The sequence below is a fragment of the Sander vitreus genome, chromosome 17 (assembly GCF_031162955.1).
Source record: "Sander vitreus isolate 19-12246 chromosome 17, sanVit1, whole genome shotgun sequence".
In the NCBI taxonomy this organism is placed as follows: Eukaryota; Metazoa; Chordata; class Actinopteri; order Perciformes; family Percidae; genus Sander; species Sander vitreus.
In genome coordinates, this window is record NC_135871.1 from 14,301,839 (window position 1) to 14,319,930 (window position 18,092).

At 36.5% G+C, this 18,092-nt stretch overlaps 1 protein-coding gene across 1 annotated transcript in view; it reads left to right on the top strand.

The window, feature by feature from the left end:
• Positions 1-18,092, top strand: part of eys (EGF-like photoreceptor maintenance factor) — a 174,603-nt gene that overhangs the window by 15,302 nt on the left and 141,209 nt on the right. The window contains exons 7-12 of the mRNA XM_078273744.1: positions 1,698-1,857; positions 9,685-9,789; positions 13,512-13,651; positions 15,397-15,560; positions 15,716-15,969; positions 17,436-17,540. Of these exons, the coding sequence (XP_078129870.1) occupies positions 1,698-1,857; positions 9,685-9,789; positions 13,512-13,651; positions 15,397-15,560; positions 15,716-15,969; positions 17,436-17,540 (928 nt within the window). The remainder of the gene's footprint in view (positions 1-1,697; positions 1,858-9,684; positions 9,790-13,511; positions 13,652-15,396; positions 15,561-15,715; positions 15,970-17,435; positions 17,541-18,092) is intronic.

An 18,092-nucleotide genomic window follows, 5' to 3' on the forward strand; every position in this document is an offset into this window, starting at 1 on the left:
TGTTTTCAGAAACAATGACAGGTTACTTAGGATAATCGACCTCAGTGTCAACAGAATTCTACAGAAGAAAATCTTTCTGGAAATAAAATATTCTGCTGAAGTTATTGTATTTACTTTTATCTCAGAGGGGAAACCAGAGCAAATTAAACCAAAACTATCTGGGTGGCTAGATGTTGGGGTAGGTGAAAAAGTTTGGGCTTTTGTAATTTGGGTGAACTCACTCTTTTATTTGAGGGTGTTAACTGCCACATCAGATGAACATTTGTGTCTAGTTGCTGCCCAAGGGTAAAAAGGGACATGATTCCTTCACTGTTCACCCAATATGGAAAAATATATAAATATAAAATATCTTTTCCATTGAAAAAAGCCTTAAAGCGTAACTCTTGCCAAAATGCAACCTAGGGTCTTTTTGTGAATGTACCCGAGTCAAACTTTCGTTTAAATAGCATATTTAGGACGGAATCGCCACTTTTAAGATTTACCGTATTTTCGTTTTTCGGTCAAATGGCCTTTTGAATGGGAGTGCTAGGGGCACTTTTATGCTAGCCTCAAAATAGCTATTTATAAAACACTAAGAAGGCTCGACACAACATGAAACTTTGCTCGAAGTATGACCAGGGTCTCTACACCTTAACAAAAGCATTGAGAACATTGTTTGTGTACACAGAGTTTACTAAAAAAGGTTTTGAGCAACTCACTGTAGCTGTTGTTCTTCCGGTCGCCATCTATTGAGCCAGTCAAAAATAGTCGAGGGAGGAGAGTAAAGATGGAAAGCTCCTAAAGCTTAGTTCCATATAAATGCACGGATAATTTGTTGTTTTGTCGTTAGTGAAACACAATATTGACCTTGTAGTTGAAAAAGGATAAGAATGACATTTCCTCCTATGGAGTCCGTTCATTCGCATTCGGAGATCGCCTATTTTTGACTGGGAAAATGGCGGATAGCGTAAACAACTGCTAACGTGAGTTGCTCAAAACCTTTCTTTTTAGTAAACTCTGGGTACACAAACAATGTTGTCAATGCTTTCGTTAAGGTGTAGAGCCCCTGGCGATACTTCAAGCAAAGTTTCATGTTGTGTCAAGCCTTCTTAGTGTTTTAAAAATAGCTATTTTGAGGCTAGCATAAAAGTGCCCCTAGGACCGAAAAACGAAAATACGGTAAATCTTAAAAGTGGCGATTCCGTCCTAAACGGAAGTTTGACTCAGGTACATTCACAAAAAGACCCTAGGTTGCACTTTGGCAAGAGTTACGCTTTAAGTGCCGTCCTTTGCTATTCTTTCAATGAAGAAATACTCTCTAGTTCTGATATAATTGATGCTTTTGCAGCATCTATGCTAACCTCTTTAGGAGCCTCCATTGTTTTAAACGAACAGTTGCTCAGTGCACACACCTAAACCATAGCTGCCAGTTGCTTCTCACAGGACGCTGATTAGCCGGGCCACGGTGGCTCGGACACAAACGCATTACTTGAATCCTGAAAAGATGGACTTTTTTTTAATCTCGCAATCGTGTGATACTGCAAGAATCTAGTTGCTGTGTAAGGTAACCACCAACCTGAAAGTAAACAACTTAACCCTCATAGTCATGTGTGCTGAGGTAGAGCAAAAACAATGAAAAATGCATCTTTGCTTTAATTCATACTCATGTATACTATACCGTACCCTAATCACACACATATTGTGCTGTTTTCCTGCAGTGTGTTTGTGCCGCAGGATGGATTGGAGAGTTTTGCCAATATGTAGCTGATGCCTGTCTGATAAAACCAAACCACTGTTTGAATGGAGCCACATGCATTACAACAAGTCAGCCCTCATCTCCTCCCCAGTACACCTGCAAATGCCCCCTCGGCTTCACAGGTGAGATAACTTTGCTTTATTATCTGTTCCCCTCCCTTTCCATCAGTCTGTCTGCCTGTCTGTTGGCAGGATATCTCAAAATATGGATTGATTTTTTACAAACCCTTGTGGGAAGGTTGGTCATGGAGCAACGGATGACTGATGTTTGGGGAAAATCTGTTGTGGAACTGGTAATGCTTGACAGCAACATACCGTTGGCAGAGATTTGTGTTCTGTTTTGACATTTGGTGTTTTGTAAACATGTATATGCAATATATGCACAACGTTATCTAAAGATTTGAGGCAGACGTGCAACACAGGTGGTGAAGGCAGTCTTTTTCTGATAATTTACTCCATCACGACAGTGATTCTGCAGTCTCATGCAAGACATTTGACACAGAGAGCTTTAATGCTGAGAGTGATCCATAAATTATAAATATTTCTATTTTTCCTTTTGTTGGTGTTTTAAAGTAGATGGTATGAATCATTTCCAGAATAAATGCACTTCTTTAATGGCAAAGAAAATACTGGTTTCTGATTGGCTGGCAGGTGTCCCTTAACATTTTATGTCATATAAAGTTTGCAAAGGAAATGCATTTTTTACTGCCACCTTGTTATTAAAAACACCTTATTATCTAAAATGCACTACACTTTGATTTGAGAGATGAGTTATTGTAGCAAAAATAGGGGTGGATTATGGGCTGTATCAGTAGACCCAGATTCCCACCAAATCCCTACCACTAACCAACTTCATCAAAATGGTCTTAGAAAGAATGCCTCTACTACTCCTTTTATTGTCTTTGCATATCAGGCAATGTCATTGAGCATCATTGGTTAGATAACATACTTACACTATGACTCACACTGTATTACCAGTTACTTCAATGGTAAGACTAACCATGAATTAAATTGTCTGCAAACAAATGTAATGGCTGCATTAAGCCAATTGTGACCTTTAGGGGCCAGAAAAGCCAATTAACACAATTCATTGCAATTGGTTGTTTTAGCTCTACAGCAATTACTCCATCAACTTTTGAGAAAAGTCGTTGTCATTCTACGTTTGTAAATACTTCGTCTTCTTTCAGCATCCTTTTTACTTCAGCTTGTCTCCATTTTGCCCTGGGCAGGTAGGCTAACTCACATCAGCTTGTGTTAGCTCCTGTACTGGGAGTAACTGCTGTTTTATTTAAACTGACTAGGGCTGTGTATTGGCAAGAATCTGGCGATACGATACGTATCACGATACATGGGTCACGATTCAATATATTGGAACATATTTCGTAAGGCAATATATTAGGATTTTTTTAAAGTATAATTTTAGAAAAAATAATATTTAAAAAAAGACATGATGTGCATAAAAGTCAAAGAAGTTTACTTAAGTAAACAATTCAGTACACAGAAAATCAAACTGCCAGTTTGGGATTGTGGTTCACAGGTTCTTAGTGAGCAAATTTGTATATGCTAAAGTAGGCCAAAGTTCAGCCATAGCTACATTGTTAGTTTCTAGCAAAAAGTCAGGCACTGCTAGGCACTGTTAGGCAAGGACACTAGGGGTGCGTCGCAGCACAGCCATCTAGTGGTAGGGGGTTTAAACACAACATAAACGTGAACCACTGTCTTACATGAATATTTTTGCACGTAAATTAAAAACAATAAAACAAAAAAAACATAAAAATCAATATTGCGTTTTTGAAAATCAATACAGTACTGCAAAAAAAAATATTGCGATACTCAAGTGTATCAATTTTTTCTTACACCCCTAAAACTGACACTGTTTTTGACAATCTAGATAACCAATTGAGCTGAAGTTCAGCTCAACTGAACATGTACAATGTTTAATGCAGTATTATAGCGAGTTGTTAAGTTTCAGTGGGATTGTTAGCTTTAGCTTCACATGTAACCTGGATCCATTCGATTTCAGTGGAGGGATGTCACATTTACTAAAATACTGTGATTAAGTACAATTTTAAGGTATTTGTACTTTACTTGAGTATTTCCATTTTATGCTATTTTATACTCCTACTCCACTACATGCAAATTATTGAACTTTTTACTGACATTACTTTACTTACTACATTTATTTGATAGCTTTAGCTACTAGTTACTTTGTACATTTAAATTAGTAATAGAAAATATGTATCCACTATGGGGTGCCGAATGTAAAAGTTCGGTTACAATTTTTTAGCTGATAAATTTTCAACATTTAGCTCACTTTCCTCACATTTAGCGCATTTTCCTCACATTTAAGACAGAAATTATATATATATATATATATTATATCTAAAAGTTAAATCTAAATGTTATATCTAAATCTAAATGTTAAATATATATCTAAATGTTATATCTAAATCTAAATGTTAAATATATATCTAAATGTTATATCTAAATCTAAATGTTAAATTTATATCTAAATGTTATATCTAAATCTAAATGTTAAATTTATATCTAAATGTTATATCTAAATCTAAATGTTAAATCTAAATGTTAAATCTAAATGTTAAATATATATCTAAATGTTAAATGTTAAATCTAAATGTTAAATCTAAATCTAAATGTTAAATATATATCTAAGTGTTAAATGTTAAATCTAAATGTTATATCTAAATCTAAATGTTAAATTTATATCTAAATATTAAATGCTAAATCTAATTATTATATCTAAATCTTTAAGTGCCCATGTTATGAAAAAAACACTTTTTCTGGGATTTGGGGTGCTCTTTTGTGTCACTGTTGCTTCCACACGCATACAAACTTTGAAAAAAATCCATCCATGCTGTTTTGAGTGAGATATAGTTTCTGAATGTGTCCTGCCTTCAGTCTCTGGGTGAGCTGTTCAAACGGCTTGTGACGTTACAAGCCGAAACGAGCTGGCTAACCGCAACCATTAGCTCATATTCTTACATTTTCATCCAGTTGAACTGTAAACATTTAAGTTGGTTTGGTCAGAAATTCTACTAACTAGACCTTTTACTTGAAGTGTGGTTAATGTTTCAAAAGTCATCCATTACTTTTAGCTAATCATTTCAACTGTTAGCTAAGGCAGTAGGCCACTTTTAGCAAATTTTTTCTACCATTGATTACTTCGCTATATGTTTTAACATATGTGTTGAGCTGTTTTAGCTGATATATTGTTTTAAATCAATCATAATTCAATTATTATTTTGATTAGTTAAGCTGCTCCACAATCTTTCCAAGTACCCACTGGCTACAGCAGAGATACCCCTTGCTGGGGCATCACTGGGTGCAGCGCGATTTGAAGCCACTGCAGTGGGCGTGGTTTCCTTGGGGATTTGAATATTTTCTAAATATTTAGCTTTACACTTGGCGACACATTTAGATATAACATTTAGATATATATTTAACAGTTAGATTTATATATAATATTTAGATATATATTTAAGATTTAGATATAATATTTAGATTTAACATTTAACATTTAGATATAAATTTAACATTTAGATTTAGATATAACATTTAGATATAAATTTAACATTTAGATATAACATTTAGATTTAACATTTAGATATAAATTTAACATTTAGATTTAACATTTAACATTTAGATATATATTTAACATTTAGATTTAACATTTAGATTTAGATGTAACATTTAGATATATATTTAACATTTAGATTTAGATATAACATTTAGATTTAGATATAACATTTAGATTTAGATATAACATTTATATTTAACATTTAGATATAATATATATATATATATATATATATACATATATAATTTCTGTCTCAAATGTGAGGAAAATGCGCTAAATGTGAGGAAAGTGAGCTAAATGTTGAAAATTTATCAGCTAAAAAAATGTAACCGAACTTTTACATTCGGCACCCCATAATCAACTAACACATTATGCCAGATTGTTATAGGTTAATATACTCAGCAGTATGCGCAATTAAAATTGTGATGTACACATTATTGCATCAATAATTGTAATCTAGTACTACAATACACATTATTCTGCATAATGTAGTATTACTACTGTTAATCAAGTAAAGGATCTGCAGACCTCTTCCACCACTGTTCAATTTTCAGATGAAATAAATCTTATGTAGCTTAAAGGTTTTGGCAATTTTTTAATCTTACAGTATATTATGTTCAAATAAAAAAAAAACATATGAACATAATCAAAGAATCATCATGCACTCTGCATTATGTATCCCAATATAAATAGTATAATAGTCTTGTTGAGCATACATTTGGCATTGACCTTTAAAAACCCACTAACAAACATTCTAAACAGGTTCATTTAATTTCCTGAAGTCAGTGTTTGCTAATATCCTTACAGCTGACATGAATTAAATAAGTCTGTTCCCTAGTAACACATAAGTAACTGTTATATCTGAGAGCAGTGTGTTTGGAGACAGGGGGTCACATAGGTTCATTCAAAGACCTCTAACAGCAGGCAAACATTGTGAGACTCTTAAAACCTCCATGTTTGCAAGCATCCACTCTGTCTCAAAAGACTGAATCCCAGCCAACGTAAGGGCTGCTGCTCCTTAGCTGCCCTCTGACCACCCTTAGCAGGTGTGCAAGAAAAAACTCCCTACAGTGAACTGAATGTCTTTTAAAGTGCAAATGGATTGAAAAATAACGATTTCAGGCCAGAAATATGTGGTTGGGTTATGATTTACAAATCACAAGCCAACTACAGATTTTAAGCAAAGGCTAGTTCTCTTGATGAAGTGATTTATTTTTTTTATTTTTTTAACCTTAAAGCTTATTTACCAGTAGCCTTGCCTGCTTAACATGTCTAAGGCCTGCTGCTGATTGCATTTAATCCAAGTACTCTGGCAAACTGCTTCCTAATTAGCTGCCAACTCGGAACATGGCAGAAAGTTGTTAAGCTATCACTGACAACTGTTCTAAAAAAACAAACAAGGGGAACAAGGGAGAGACAGAAAAACAAAAAGGGGTTGTTACGGAGTATGAGATTTAGGGAAAAACTAAGTCGTAGAGACAAAATAACAAAATCAAGTGTGATTTGCATAAGTGCGTCATTGCTCTAAGACCTCCCAGGCTGGAGACCATGAATAAAAATAAAACAAAACATAATTTCAGTGCGTACCTGTAAATAAGATAAATGAAATTGTGATGTTGTCTCTAGCAGAGACCCCTTTAAGAGAGTTGTGTAGTTAATAATCATTCACAGCTATGTCATTTTACTGCATACTAGAAGATCATGTTTGAATCATTGCTTATCAGAATCATTTTCAGAATACTTGATTCCCTAAGTGAAATTGTTAAGTTGCAGTTGCTCACAGTCAAATTTAGGGCAAAAATAAGAGTAAGAAAAACACTAGTCAATACATGTATAAAAGTAACATAGCTAAAGTGCAAGAAATGAAAAAGTTAAGTAACAGCAAGATTAGGTTAAAAAGGTTGTGTTGCTATACAATGGATTGTACAAATGCTATTGGAGTACAGTATAAACATAAATATCTGAACTGTTCATTCTGCCTCAGAAATATAATCATATACTATATATCATACATTATATCATAAGCAACTCATCCACATAATAATGTACAGTACGTGAACATCTCTATTTAGACGTTACATTCTCTATTCTAGACATTATTTGACAAAAAAGGACAACATGGAACACTACAGATTGTGATCCTTGCAGAACATTGTTTATGCTCTATACAGGTTATGATGGTACTGCACAGTATTGTTCCTCTCTTGTTTTATTGCTTAAACAACCAGTGAATGTGATTTTCTTTTTTTTCTACCCCAGTGCATTCAGGTTTTTGGCCTATAGCGTATTTCCCAATCTAGCCTTAAGTCCTGTCGGTCAGATAAGCCCTTACATAGCACTACGTGAACAAGATTTTTTTTTTTTTCTCTCTGTTCATAGCTGAAATCGGTTGCCACTTCAGTAATGGAAAATTATCTTTTACACCATGGCAGGTCTTAGTGACTGATAGAATTCATCATTTTCTGGCATCTTGGGATTTTTGCTTTGGAATTTCGGGTGATACAGCATAGAAAGGCCAATTTAATTTCAGGCTTTGCCCAGAAAACCCACTGTACTCTATCATAGATCATAACTCAGGATACATTACTCACACCCCGGCATTCGGGTTTCATTTTGGAAGGCTTTATTTTTTAAGAAACAACTACTATTGGCATATATTTTGGTCTCATTTATACACACTCCCTTCATTTGTGTGGATAATAATATAAGACAGGGCATTCAGTTAAATGCAAGAATCCACCAAAGATCCAGGAGTGTGATTAAAAGACCAATTGTGAAACCATCTGTAATTCTTCAACTGAATAAGGTTTACATTTGAATCTTTATCTGGGCAATACAAATATATTGGCTTTAAGGAACCTGCAGGTAAATAATGATTGTGCACATTAGAAAGAAGTGTTTTGCTAAAGTTCATTCAAAATAACCTTCAATTCATATGGCCTTCAACATAACCGTATTTTTTAAAATACATTTGATAATTTCTAGACATTCAAGACATTGCAGTACAAACATGTTTTAGCCTAAATCACCATATTTCACATCATTGAAGTTTCATAAAAAAGGCTACAATACTACATAATTGATTTTATTCACAGCCATAAATGAGAGTAGGCGTTTAGATTATAGTAGGAACATTTTTTTATAATTTTCTGTTGCACAGCATGGCATATTTTGAATATAATGACCTGTAGCAACTACCATGCAGATGATATCCATCATGGTGTTTGGGCCGTAGCATGAGGTTGCCGCTGTCAAGAAGAGACTTTCACCACATGTCATTGCTGCTCTGTTATTGATGATAGGACATTTTAAATTAATAACCTGCACTGGAAGACACCCACCCCCAACCACAGCGGTAGAACTAGCAGCTGCTGAGGCAGCTCAGCAGCAAACAAATCTCCTATCAAGCAACCTGCATCCCCCACCACTTCTACTCTCTTCAGCCGGGACAGGGTTCCTTATAAAGTGTCTATTTTCTTAACAAGAAAGTGAGACTGTCCAACCACGTCTCTCTTTGCAATTCCAGGGGCTCGCCACCTGTATCCTTCAGCATCTTATTAAAGAATGTGTGTGGCCTAATTATTGTTTCAGGAGAACAGTTGCAGGCAACTCCTAAAGGAGCGGTTTGGGAAATATGTTTATTCATTTTCTTAACAAAAGTATTTAGAGGACATTGATACCACCTTCATATCTGTACGCTAAATATGAAGCCAAATCCAGCAGCCAATTATCTTAGCTTAGCATAAAGAGTGGAAGCAGGGAATAACAGCTAGCTCGGCTCTGTTCAAAGGTAAAACAAAAAAAATCTGCCTGGCAACGTCACAGAGATGACAAGACTCCAGGTTGTCTGTGCTCCCAGATAAGAAATAGACCTGCATATAACCCCTACGTGTCGTTTTTACACTAAGGCTGATTAAACCAATGAGATGCATGTTAATAAGTGCACTTTACAGTTGTTGGTAGGCTGATTTCTTTGTACTTTTTGGACCGAGCCAGGCTAGCTGTTTCCCCCTGCTTCAAGTCTTTATGCTAAGCTTTCTCTTGAGCAATAATTAGGCTGCAAATATCGCTTTAGTAAGGTCCTGTAGGATTCAGATAGAGTCCCTGGAATAGCAAAGGGAGATGTTAGAGAAAATATACACCTGTTTGAACAGGCTTTTACTTTACTAAAAATGGCAAATAAATTATTTTCTTTGGACCTTCTATTCATACAGAAAAAGGGGCTTTTGTCAAGTTGTATTTTAATGTACAGGTAATGACGATGTGTTATCACTCAAAAGGAGCTTGATGTGAAGATGGTGATGTGATACAAATGCAACTCATTTCAAACTAATTTTACGTTTATTTTTCAGGAACAAACTGTGAGACTGAGATCAATGAGTGTGATTCCAGTCCCTGTCAGCACAATGGCACATGCTCTGACTTGCTAGGACACCACAAATGCCAATGTCCTACAGGTACGTTGGGCTATTGTCAAAATTAGAGCTTTGTAATGACATTTAAGTGATATCTGTATTAGCTGTATTAGCTGTGGTAGCAGGGAGTGCTGCAGACCTTTTAAACTGCAGTGAAAATGGCCTAAGATCCTCAGCCGTCTCAGTGTACACTGAAAACCAAAGGCGATTAGCCTTTGCCAGCGGGATCCCTAGACTGTGACATATCCTGCCTGAGGAAGTTAGGCTCGAGAAGTCAGCATGATTTAATCATCATATTATCACATCATATTTCTTACTTATAACCTGTTAACTAAAAATATTTGTTTAATTCTTGGGTTCTTTTTTTATTCATATATTTTTTTTATTCATATACTGTATTTGAAATTATGTTTTACTACTTTTTAATATGTTGAAATAAAGCATTCAAATTCCTTCTATCATGAAACTACAAGTTATATAAAAAAAAAAAAGATATATATGTGTGTGTGTATGTATAAAATGCCCACCTCTCACTGATCAAAACATGCTCCATTGTGCAGTGTAGAGGCATCAAGGCACAGCCAGGGTCTTTGTCACATTATTCACAGTATCAGTTTACAGCTTTGGCCTGTGATGAACAACTGAGAAAAATCACCAAACTCTTTGCCAGAACCCAGCGATGCAACCAAATTGTGGAAATATATTAATGGGAGTTTCATAATAGCATATTGTGAAACTCTTATTAATATAATTTTCCTGTAATTGCGTATAGTGCCTGACGGGCTGAGTCTGAATTTACATTCACTAAACGTAAACTGATGGACCACTTGCGGGAGCTTTGTGTTGCTGGCAGGGCATAGTTAGTGTGTCTGGCAGTTGCTCTTGCCCATTTTACTGGAACATTTTACTGCATGTACAGACCAAAGACACTGTGGGCATAGCGTCTTAGTGGCCAGATGATGTTTTTCTCACAAGAATTTTATTTTTAGCCGCTGTTCTCATCAAATTCTTTTGGCTCTTTAGGGAAATATAACATGGATGGTGATGAAACACTGTGTTTGTTAACTCTTGTTTAATTCAGTTCAATTAATTAAAGGATAATACCAATGTTAATGACACATGGGTCACAGAGTCTGTTCGCCTCAATGTTCGCCTCATCAGCTGTTGAAGCAAGGCACATTAGAGTCACTATTTAAGGTGACATACAGAGGTGGCATTGTATTTTTTCATCAACTGATGAATTCTGGCAGCCCTTGCAGTGTCTAAGGTGCAACTCTCCATAGTTTTAAAGATTGTGAATGATAGCTTTCATCCATCCATTTCTTATGCTGCTTATCCTGCTCAGACTTGTGAGGGGCTTGAGACTCCTCCACTGTGCATTTGGCGAGACGTACTGTAGGGCACACCCTGGAGAGGTTGCCAGTCGATCTCAGGGCTAACACACAGACAGAAAAACAAAGTCATACCTACAGGGAATTTAGAGTTTCCAGTTCACCTAACTGGCATGTCTTTGAACTTAGGGATGGAACTGAAGGAAACCTTTGCAGACACAAGGAAAACTTACAAACTCTTTTAAAGGCCAGCAGGTTTGGACACAGAACCATCTGAATAATAATGGACAAAGCAAAAATAACATAGAAACCAAAAGTGCTGGTAATGAAAAACCTAACATTACAGTACTTACGTTTTAATTGCATTTAAGCTCAATCCTACTTTAATAATGCAAGGCCTGGTTTCCAACATAATGGTGTGAGGGGTGATCCTAATGGGGATCCGTATGTCCATTCGACAATCAGTGAATATGACCCTTTATACAACCACACTATATGTGTTTTTTTCTTTTTTAACTCTCATTTTCCAATACACCATATCTGTTGTGACTGTCCCTTGTGGTTTTTGGGTGAGCATCTATGTGGAAATCTGGCTGTGATATTGGAGGAACGACAGGGTTGGGCTGATGGCTATGTCATTGGGGTTATCGAGTGGGAACCTCCCATCACAGATGTCAAGTTGAATTAGACCCACGACACCCCAGAAGGCTCAACAGTTATTGTGCCGCCCCCATTACACCTGCTCAGAGCAGCGATCAGGACTGTGCCTATCCACGCTCTATTTTTAGGAACATACATGTTTCACAAATGTGCCTACGATGACTGTATTTTCCCTCTCAATGTTAATATCAACAGTAAGCCTAAAATGATTATACAGCAAGTAGAAAGTATTGTTTGAACACTGAGTTGACACTGATATTTGCTGTATTGCAAACATGAGATAGATATCCATACATTGCACACAAGCTGGTGCCTTTTCTTTTCAGCCAGAGCCATAAGTTTCTCTTTTCAGCAGCCTCTGAAGCTGCCTTTGCAGCCTGCAGTAATCCCTGATCATGAATCCCTAACTCCCTAAATAAACTAGTACTAGATGTGGCCACAGATCCATGGTAACAAAATTCCACAGGGCACACCCTGGCTTTCCAGCCTTGCTACTAAATCCCATCTGTTATCTCAGTAAACCTAAGCCTCTTCCGCTCATATGCCTCATCTGCTGCATCTTCTCATGGTGAAGTGAGTTTTACAATGTAAGAAAATAGTCTGTAGTGTGCCGGACCCAAGTACTAAGCAAAGTCTTAAAACATGGGTGGAATTATTACTTTCTGTGTTCCAAGCCCTACCTGCCACTGACTATATTACCAACTCAATACTACATGTTACATGGGAAAAGTCAAACTACTGCACAGTTCTCACTATTCTTAAGCGTACATAATTCATGGTTTTGCCAAATGTATCATCTTTTGGATCAAATCAGACATTATTTCCAATTACACCACCTCAATGATGGATTTTCTTCAGGGATAAGACATTGTCTCTGCTGTTATACTAACCAACCATTTTTTTCTCACCCACAAATCTGATAATGGTTACAGATGAGTATTCAAATTAAAAGAGCAAGAAAAAGAGGGATTAGATGAAAAATCGGGGGGAAAAAGAAGCACAATATGAAAGTTTGCATATTCAAACTCAAAAATTAAATCAAATTGGTCCTTTTATTAGGAGTTATGTGTTTGGTTAAGTTTGTTTGTTTGTCTGTTTTACAGGAGGATTATGGAAAAACTACTGGCCCAATTTCCATTAAACTTGGTGTTAGGGTGTAGCGTGGGCCAAGAAATAACGCATTTCATTTGGGGACAGATCCGAATCACAGGGCGAGATTGCGAGATTTGGCATGGCCTTGACAGAGGTCTGGATTCTCCGAGTGCCCTTCTAGATATATAGAAGAGCTGACCTGATACAGTGACATTAATTACCTCTGCCAAGGAGCTCGGCTTGTCCCTTTGGTTGTTGGTTTGTTTGTCTGTCAGCAGGATTACTGAAAAACTCATTGTCCAATTTTCATGAAACCTGGTGGAAGGGTGTAGCATGGGCCAAGGAAGAACCCATTACATATTGGAGCGGATCCGAATCTCGGGCCGGATAGACAAATTATTTTTCACTTTCATTAACGTTGCGAGAAAGGCCGTTTGTGCTGCATGAATGTGGTGTTGGAAAAATCGGAAAAATGAGTTTCCGACTGGGAAAATGTACACTGCAGTAACAATGTGAGATAGGGCATGGCCTCTGCGCTCTCCGAGAGCCTTTCTAGTTATATATATATATATATATATAAGAGATGACCCAGTACAGTGACAATAATTGGAGATGGGTTTGCAGCAGATCTGGTCAAGTATTGCATCAGTTACATTAACTATATTAAATCTTTTCTTTCAGGTTTTCTGGGAAAGAATTGTGAAGTTGACATAGATGCTTGTGCTCTACCCAACAACGCATGTCCACCAAAGACACAGTGTTTGGATCTCCCAGATGGCCTTAAATATACCTGCCGTGTACCCTGCCCTAAAAACCTTCAAGTGGGTAAAAAAATTCTAATGTTTGTCCTCATCTGCGGTTCTGTTAAGTATTCCTCTTCAGTCCTTTAAATGTTTAAAGAGCTCCCAGTCTTCTGTTTATTTGTCTTGAAGCACTTTCTATGTATTATCTACAACAGTACAAACACATTATCACAACAACAGGGAACCATAACAAGTTAATTAATGAGGATGTGTTATGTAATTTTCTCCCCTTTTTTATTTAGGTGCGCTTCGACAATTATTTTCGGCAAATAAGAACACAGAACTCGCATAGAACTCACCAGAACAATCGCATTGATATCTAGTCGGGGTAGTGGTGCATTATGAATGCATTTCCAAATGAGAAGTGTGACACTGTGGCAAAAAAACGTAACTTAATCAAACCAAATACAAATACAGAAAGCACATCTTCTATGGGGTTGGGTTTTATGGGCACTTTAACTTTTTATATGTAAAGTAAGAAAGTATATGACCAGTTATTTATAGTAACCTGCAAAATGTCTTCAGACTGTCACCACAAACTGAAATTTTAACATTGAGGACTAAAGTGAGAAGGTATCAAATATTGAATAAGTATCTCATTTATAAATTGTGGGATAATCCTTTGTTATACACAGGGATAAAAATAAGCACAAGTCTCACAGGAAGATTGACAACAAATGAGATAATCCATAAACACAGCAATCAGCTGGTGCAGAAGCTGTACAGCATGTTGGAATACCCCGGAAGAAAGCTTGATTAGACTAATGAGGGAGTTCACTGCTTTCTTGTGAATTTTATTGATACATTTGGAATTTTTCTGTGTATAGTTAATATTTTTTGACCTATGGTTTGACTGTAAATACAAACACACCTGGTTAGTGGCTATAGTGATGAACTATATATATATATATATATATACTGGGAATATATTTCCAGTATACTGTATGCTGCATATTTAAATCAGTGAAGCACATTTTGTTTGTTCTTTGTTTTTATTTTAAATGTGGTTGCACATCCTCCAGATTTTTAAGCATTCACTGTGGAAGAAGACAAAGCTGGAATTGTGTAATTGTTGTTCAGTTTTTGCTTTTGGCATGCAGGAGAAGAGCACATTTACAGGATTACCTGATGTGAATGAGTGCCACTGAAGATTTTCAATGTCTGTGTTTTTGAAAGTGCAGGTTTTTTGTTTTTTTTAGATGAATCAACCCTCCGGGTTTAGCGACCAAGCCTGAACAGAAGAGCTTCTTCAGATGACAGATGGAGATGATCACTCACTGTGGAGAAAGCCTTGTGTTGGCCGCCTTACAGAAATGCCATGATGTCTGCATTATACACCTTCCCACAAGCCAGCTCTTCCTCAGCCCCTTTGTTTCCCTACTACTCTATAGACACATGTACCAGCTAGCAGGCATATCTGTTTAGTTACAGAGAACTCTTGGGAGGTTTAGCCCTCAATGACCATTGATCTTGTCTTGTAAGACACAATGTAGATGCTACGTGGAATACTGAGTGAACCCAGTTATAGAGCATGGATCAGTATTCATGAGTGTGTCATGTGGCTATATTGAAGCTCATTTTCAGGCAGCCAGGAGCAAGAAATGACCAGTGGTTGCATTGTAAAATGATGGTTATATTTTTGACAAGAATGTGCTTAATCCAATCTAAAATATTACTATACAAGATGAAGCGATTCCATTTTTGCACATGAAGCAACCTATTTCATGCCATGTGTATCTAACAGCTCTGTCTTCTATCAACAGCCATGTGCCAACGGAGGACGCTGTGTGTTCAATGATGCCAGTAGCTACACTTGTATCTGTGCACCTGGTTGGTCTGGTCAGAACTGCCATATAAATATCAATGATTGTGTTCAACATTGGTGTCAAAATGGAGCAACTTGTGTGGATGAGATTGATGGTTACAGGTGAGTGTTCAAATCTGGATTGCCCTCGGGCAATTCAGGCTCCAGAATGTCAATGATTGTAAAACCCGTGACATTTATTGTTCTCTTCCTTCAGGGTTGAAAGAATTCTTCTACCTCTATACAGTATTAAGAAATTCTCTTTAATCTGTTGCTAGCTGCCTTTGTCCCAGAGGATACACAGGAGTCTACTGTGAAGAGGACATTGATTACTGCGTTGGCCATTGCTGCTCTGAACATGGTGTTTGCCTGGACCAGCAGCATAACTTTACGTGCCGTTGCATGCCTGGATTCGAAGGCTTGCTCTGTGAACTGGAAACAAATGAGTGCAACAGCTTACTCTGCGCAAGCGGTGCCACCTGTGTGGACCTAATCAGTGATTATCGGTGCCACTGTCCCCCAGGGTTTGAGGGTATGAGACCATCCGATGTGAATGTGAGCCTATTTGCAGCCATTAGGATAGCCAGCCACAGGAATATCAGCTTTTAGAGCAGGCTTTAGTGTTTGAATGTTAAGATGTTAGAGACATAAATACGCTGCATTCACATAGAAAGTTCATCAGATTTTGCTCATGATTATTGCACATTATGTCCAGTTTTCACATTGGAATTTTAAATGTATCAGTGGTCAGGGCACATTGTCAGGTTGAGTCAAATACTGTAAGATGAAAGTAGATGGAAATTTGGAATTATGATACATAGAAATTATTAAAATTCAGACATATACTGTATCAGTGGTGTGAATAAAAAAGTTTCTTAATCGTTAAAATGCTTTTTGATATCATTGGAAAGGCAATTTCCTTGTGTAAATCATCATTAGAATGAGATTTATAGTGACATAAAACCTTATGTTTGCTCCATTTCAGTGCAGTAATGAATAGAAGAAACACGGTTCACTTGTATTACTGAGTTATTTAGAACTTAACCAACAGCTTGTAGCTAGAAGGTATACGTTCATTCATCACTGTTAAATGCCTGTTTTTATGTTTTTAGGGCAAGAAGGACTCAGTTAAAGTTACCTGTTACAATTAATGTCATGTTTATGTTAAAACATGCAGATCACATACTGTAGGAATATCCCTTATATTATTTTATTATGCCAAAATCAAATATGTAAGAAAAATAAGTTTGCTTTAGATAATGCTCATTTAAACAGTCTTCTATTAGACATTTGGCATAATGTTAGCAATCCTGGCCATGTGGTGAAAATATCTAAATTGTACAATATATTTAGGCTGGAGGTACAGTCAGTAGCTACCTTAATTGTATGATTGTGTTATAGTACATGATTAACAGAGCACTTGCCAGTGTATGGGGTCCTGATGGCAAAAGTACAATTACCTTTGGTGTATACAGCAGTGCAGATAGAAGAGCAGTGTCTCAGGATGTCAGGCTGTTAGTTCTCTATGAGCTCTCCGGCTCATAGAGAACTAAGAGGTCTGAAATATCGCCAGAGGCCAGGCCTAGTGGAGCATTAAATTTGTCAGTAAATTCTCAAATCAATTCTGTGTCTTATTCTTGCCCCGAGGATAATAAAATTGAGTTTAAACCATGTCTGCATACATACAAGGTGCAACATGCTGAACACATAACCATTCAGTCACATTTTGAGCCAGTAGAATCAGAAGCAATCAGCTGCCTCATGAAATAGAATCCCGTTACCAATAAACCAGGTGCCGCTCATTGTTGTAAAAATTCACAGAAATGTGTACTGCATATGTTCTGAATGTGTTTAGAATTATTATTCACATACAAGAGCTTCACACCTTTGACAGGAAATGTCAACAGTGACAACAACATGTATTAGTAGAAACATATTTTAAACTGTAGTCCCTGTGACATGAAATAGAGTTTATTTGTTTCTCTCCTCGTCTTGCAGGAAGAACCTGCTCTGAGAATGTAAATGATTGCTGGTCGCAGCCTTGTCTAAATGGAGGCTCGTGCATGGATCTGATAAATGACTACATTTGTCATTGTCCTATTGGTAAGTACCAAATACTTGTGTATTATTGAGCATGTTTACAAAAATATCATGCTATTAATTTTCTGTAAACTGTACCTTGGGAATACATAAGACGTTTATTTCTCAGGCATTAACATACAAACTTGTTTGTTTACTTAGATCATTTTTCAATTTCTGCTCAGGATATGCTTCCAAAGATAGCAAAGACAGAAATAATCAGGTGCATACAGTATATTTGAATGCAGGCTAGAAACCAGTTAAAATAAGCATTACAAAAAAGCTCTACACTAACCAAATACAAATAATAACTCTGTATTATGGGTTAGAGTTTGAAAACAAAGATAGTCATTTTTTATTTTTAGAATCAAGGTTAAAATTGTAGCAAGTAGACCTGTAAAGAAAACAATAGTTTTATATCTTTCTAAGCATTAATGCATGTAAACAGAACGTCCCTAATTAGACTGAGATTTAGTTTCTGGCATTGTCCTTTAAATCAAGTAACATTGTGTGTTACACATTTGTATATGTTAAGACATTTTCAAAACCCATGTTCCAGAAAGACACTATAATCAG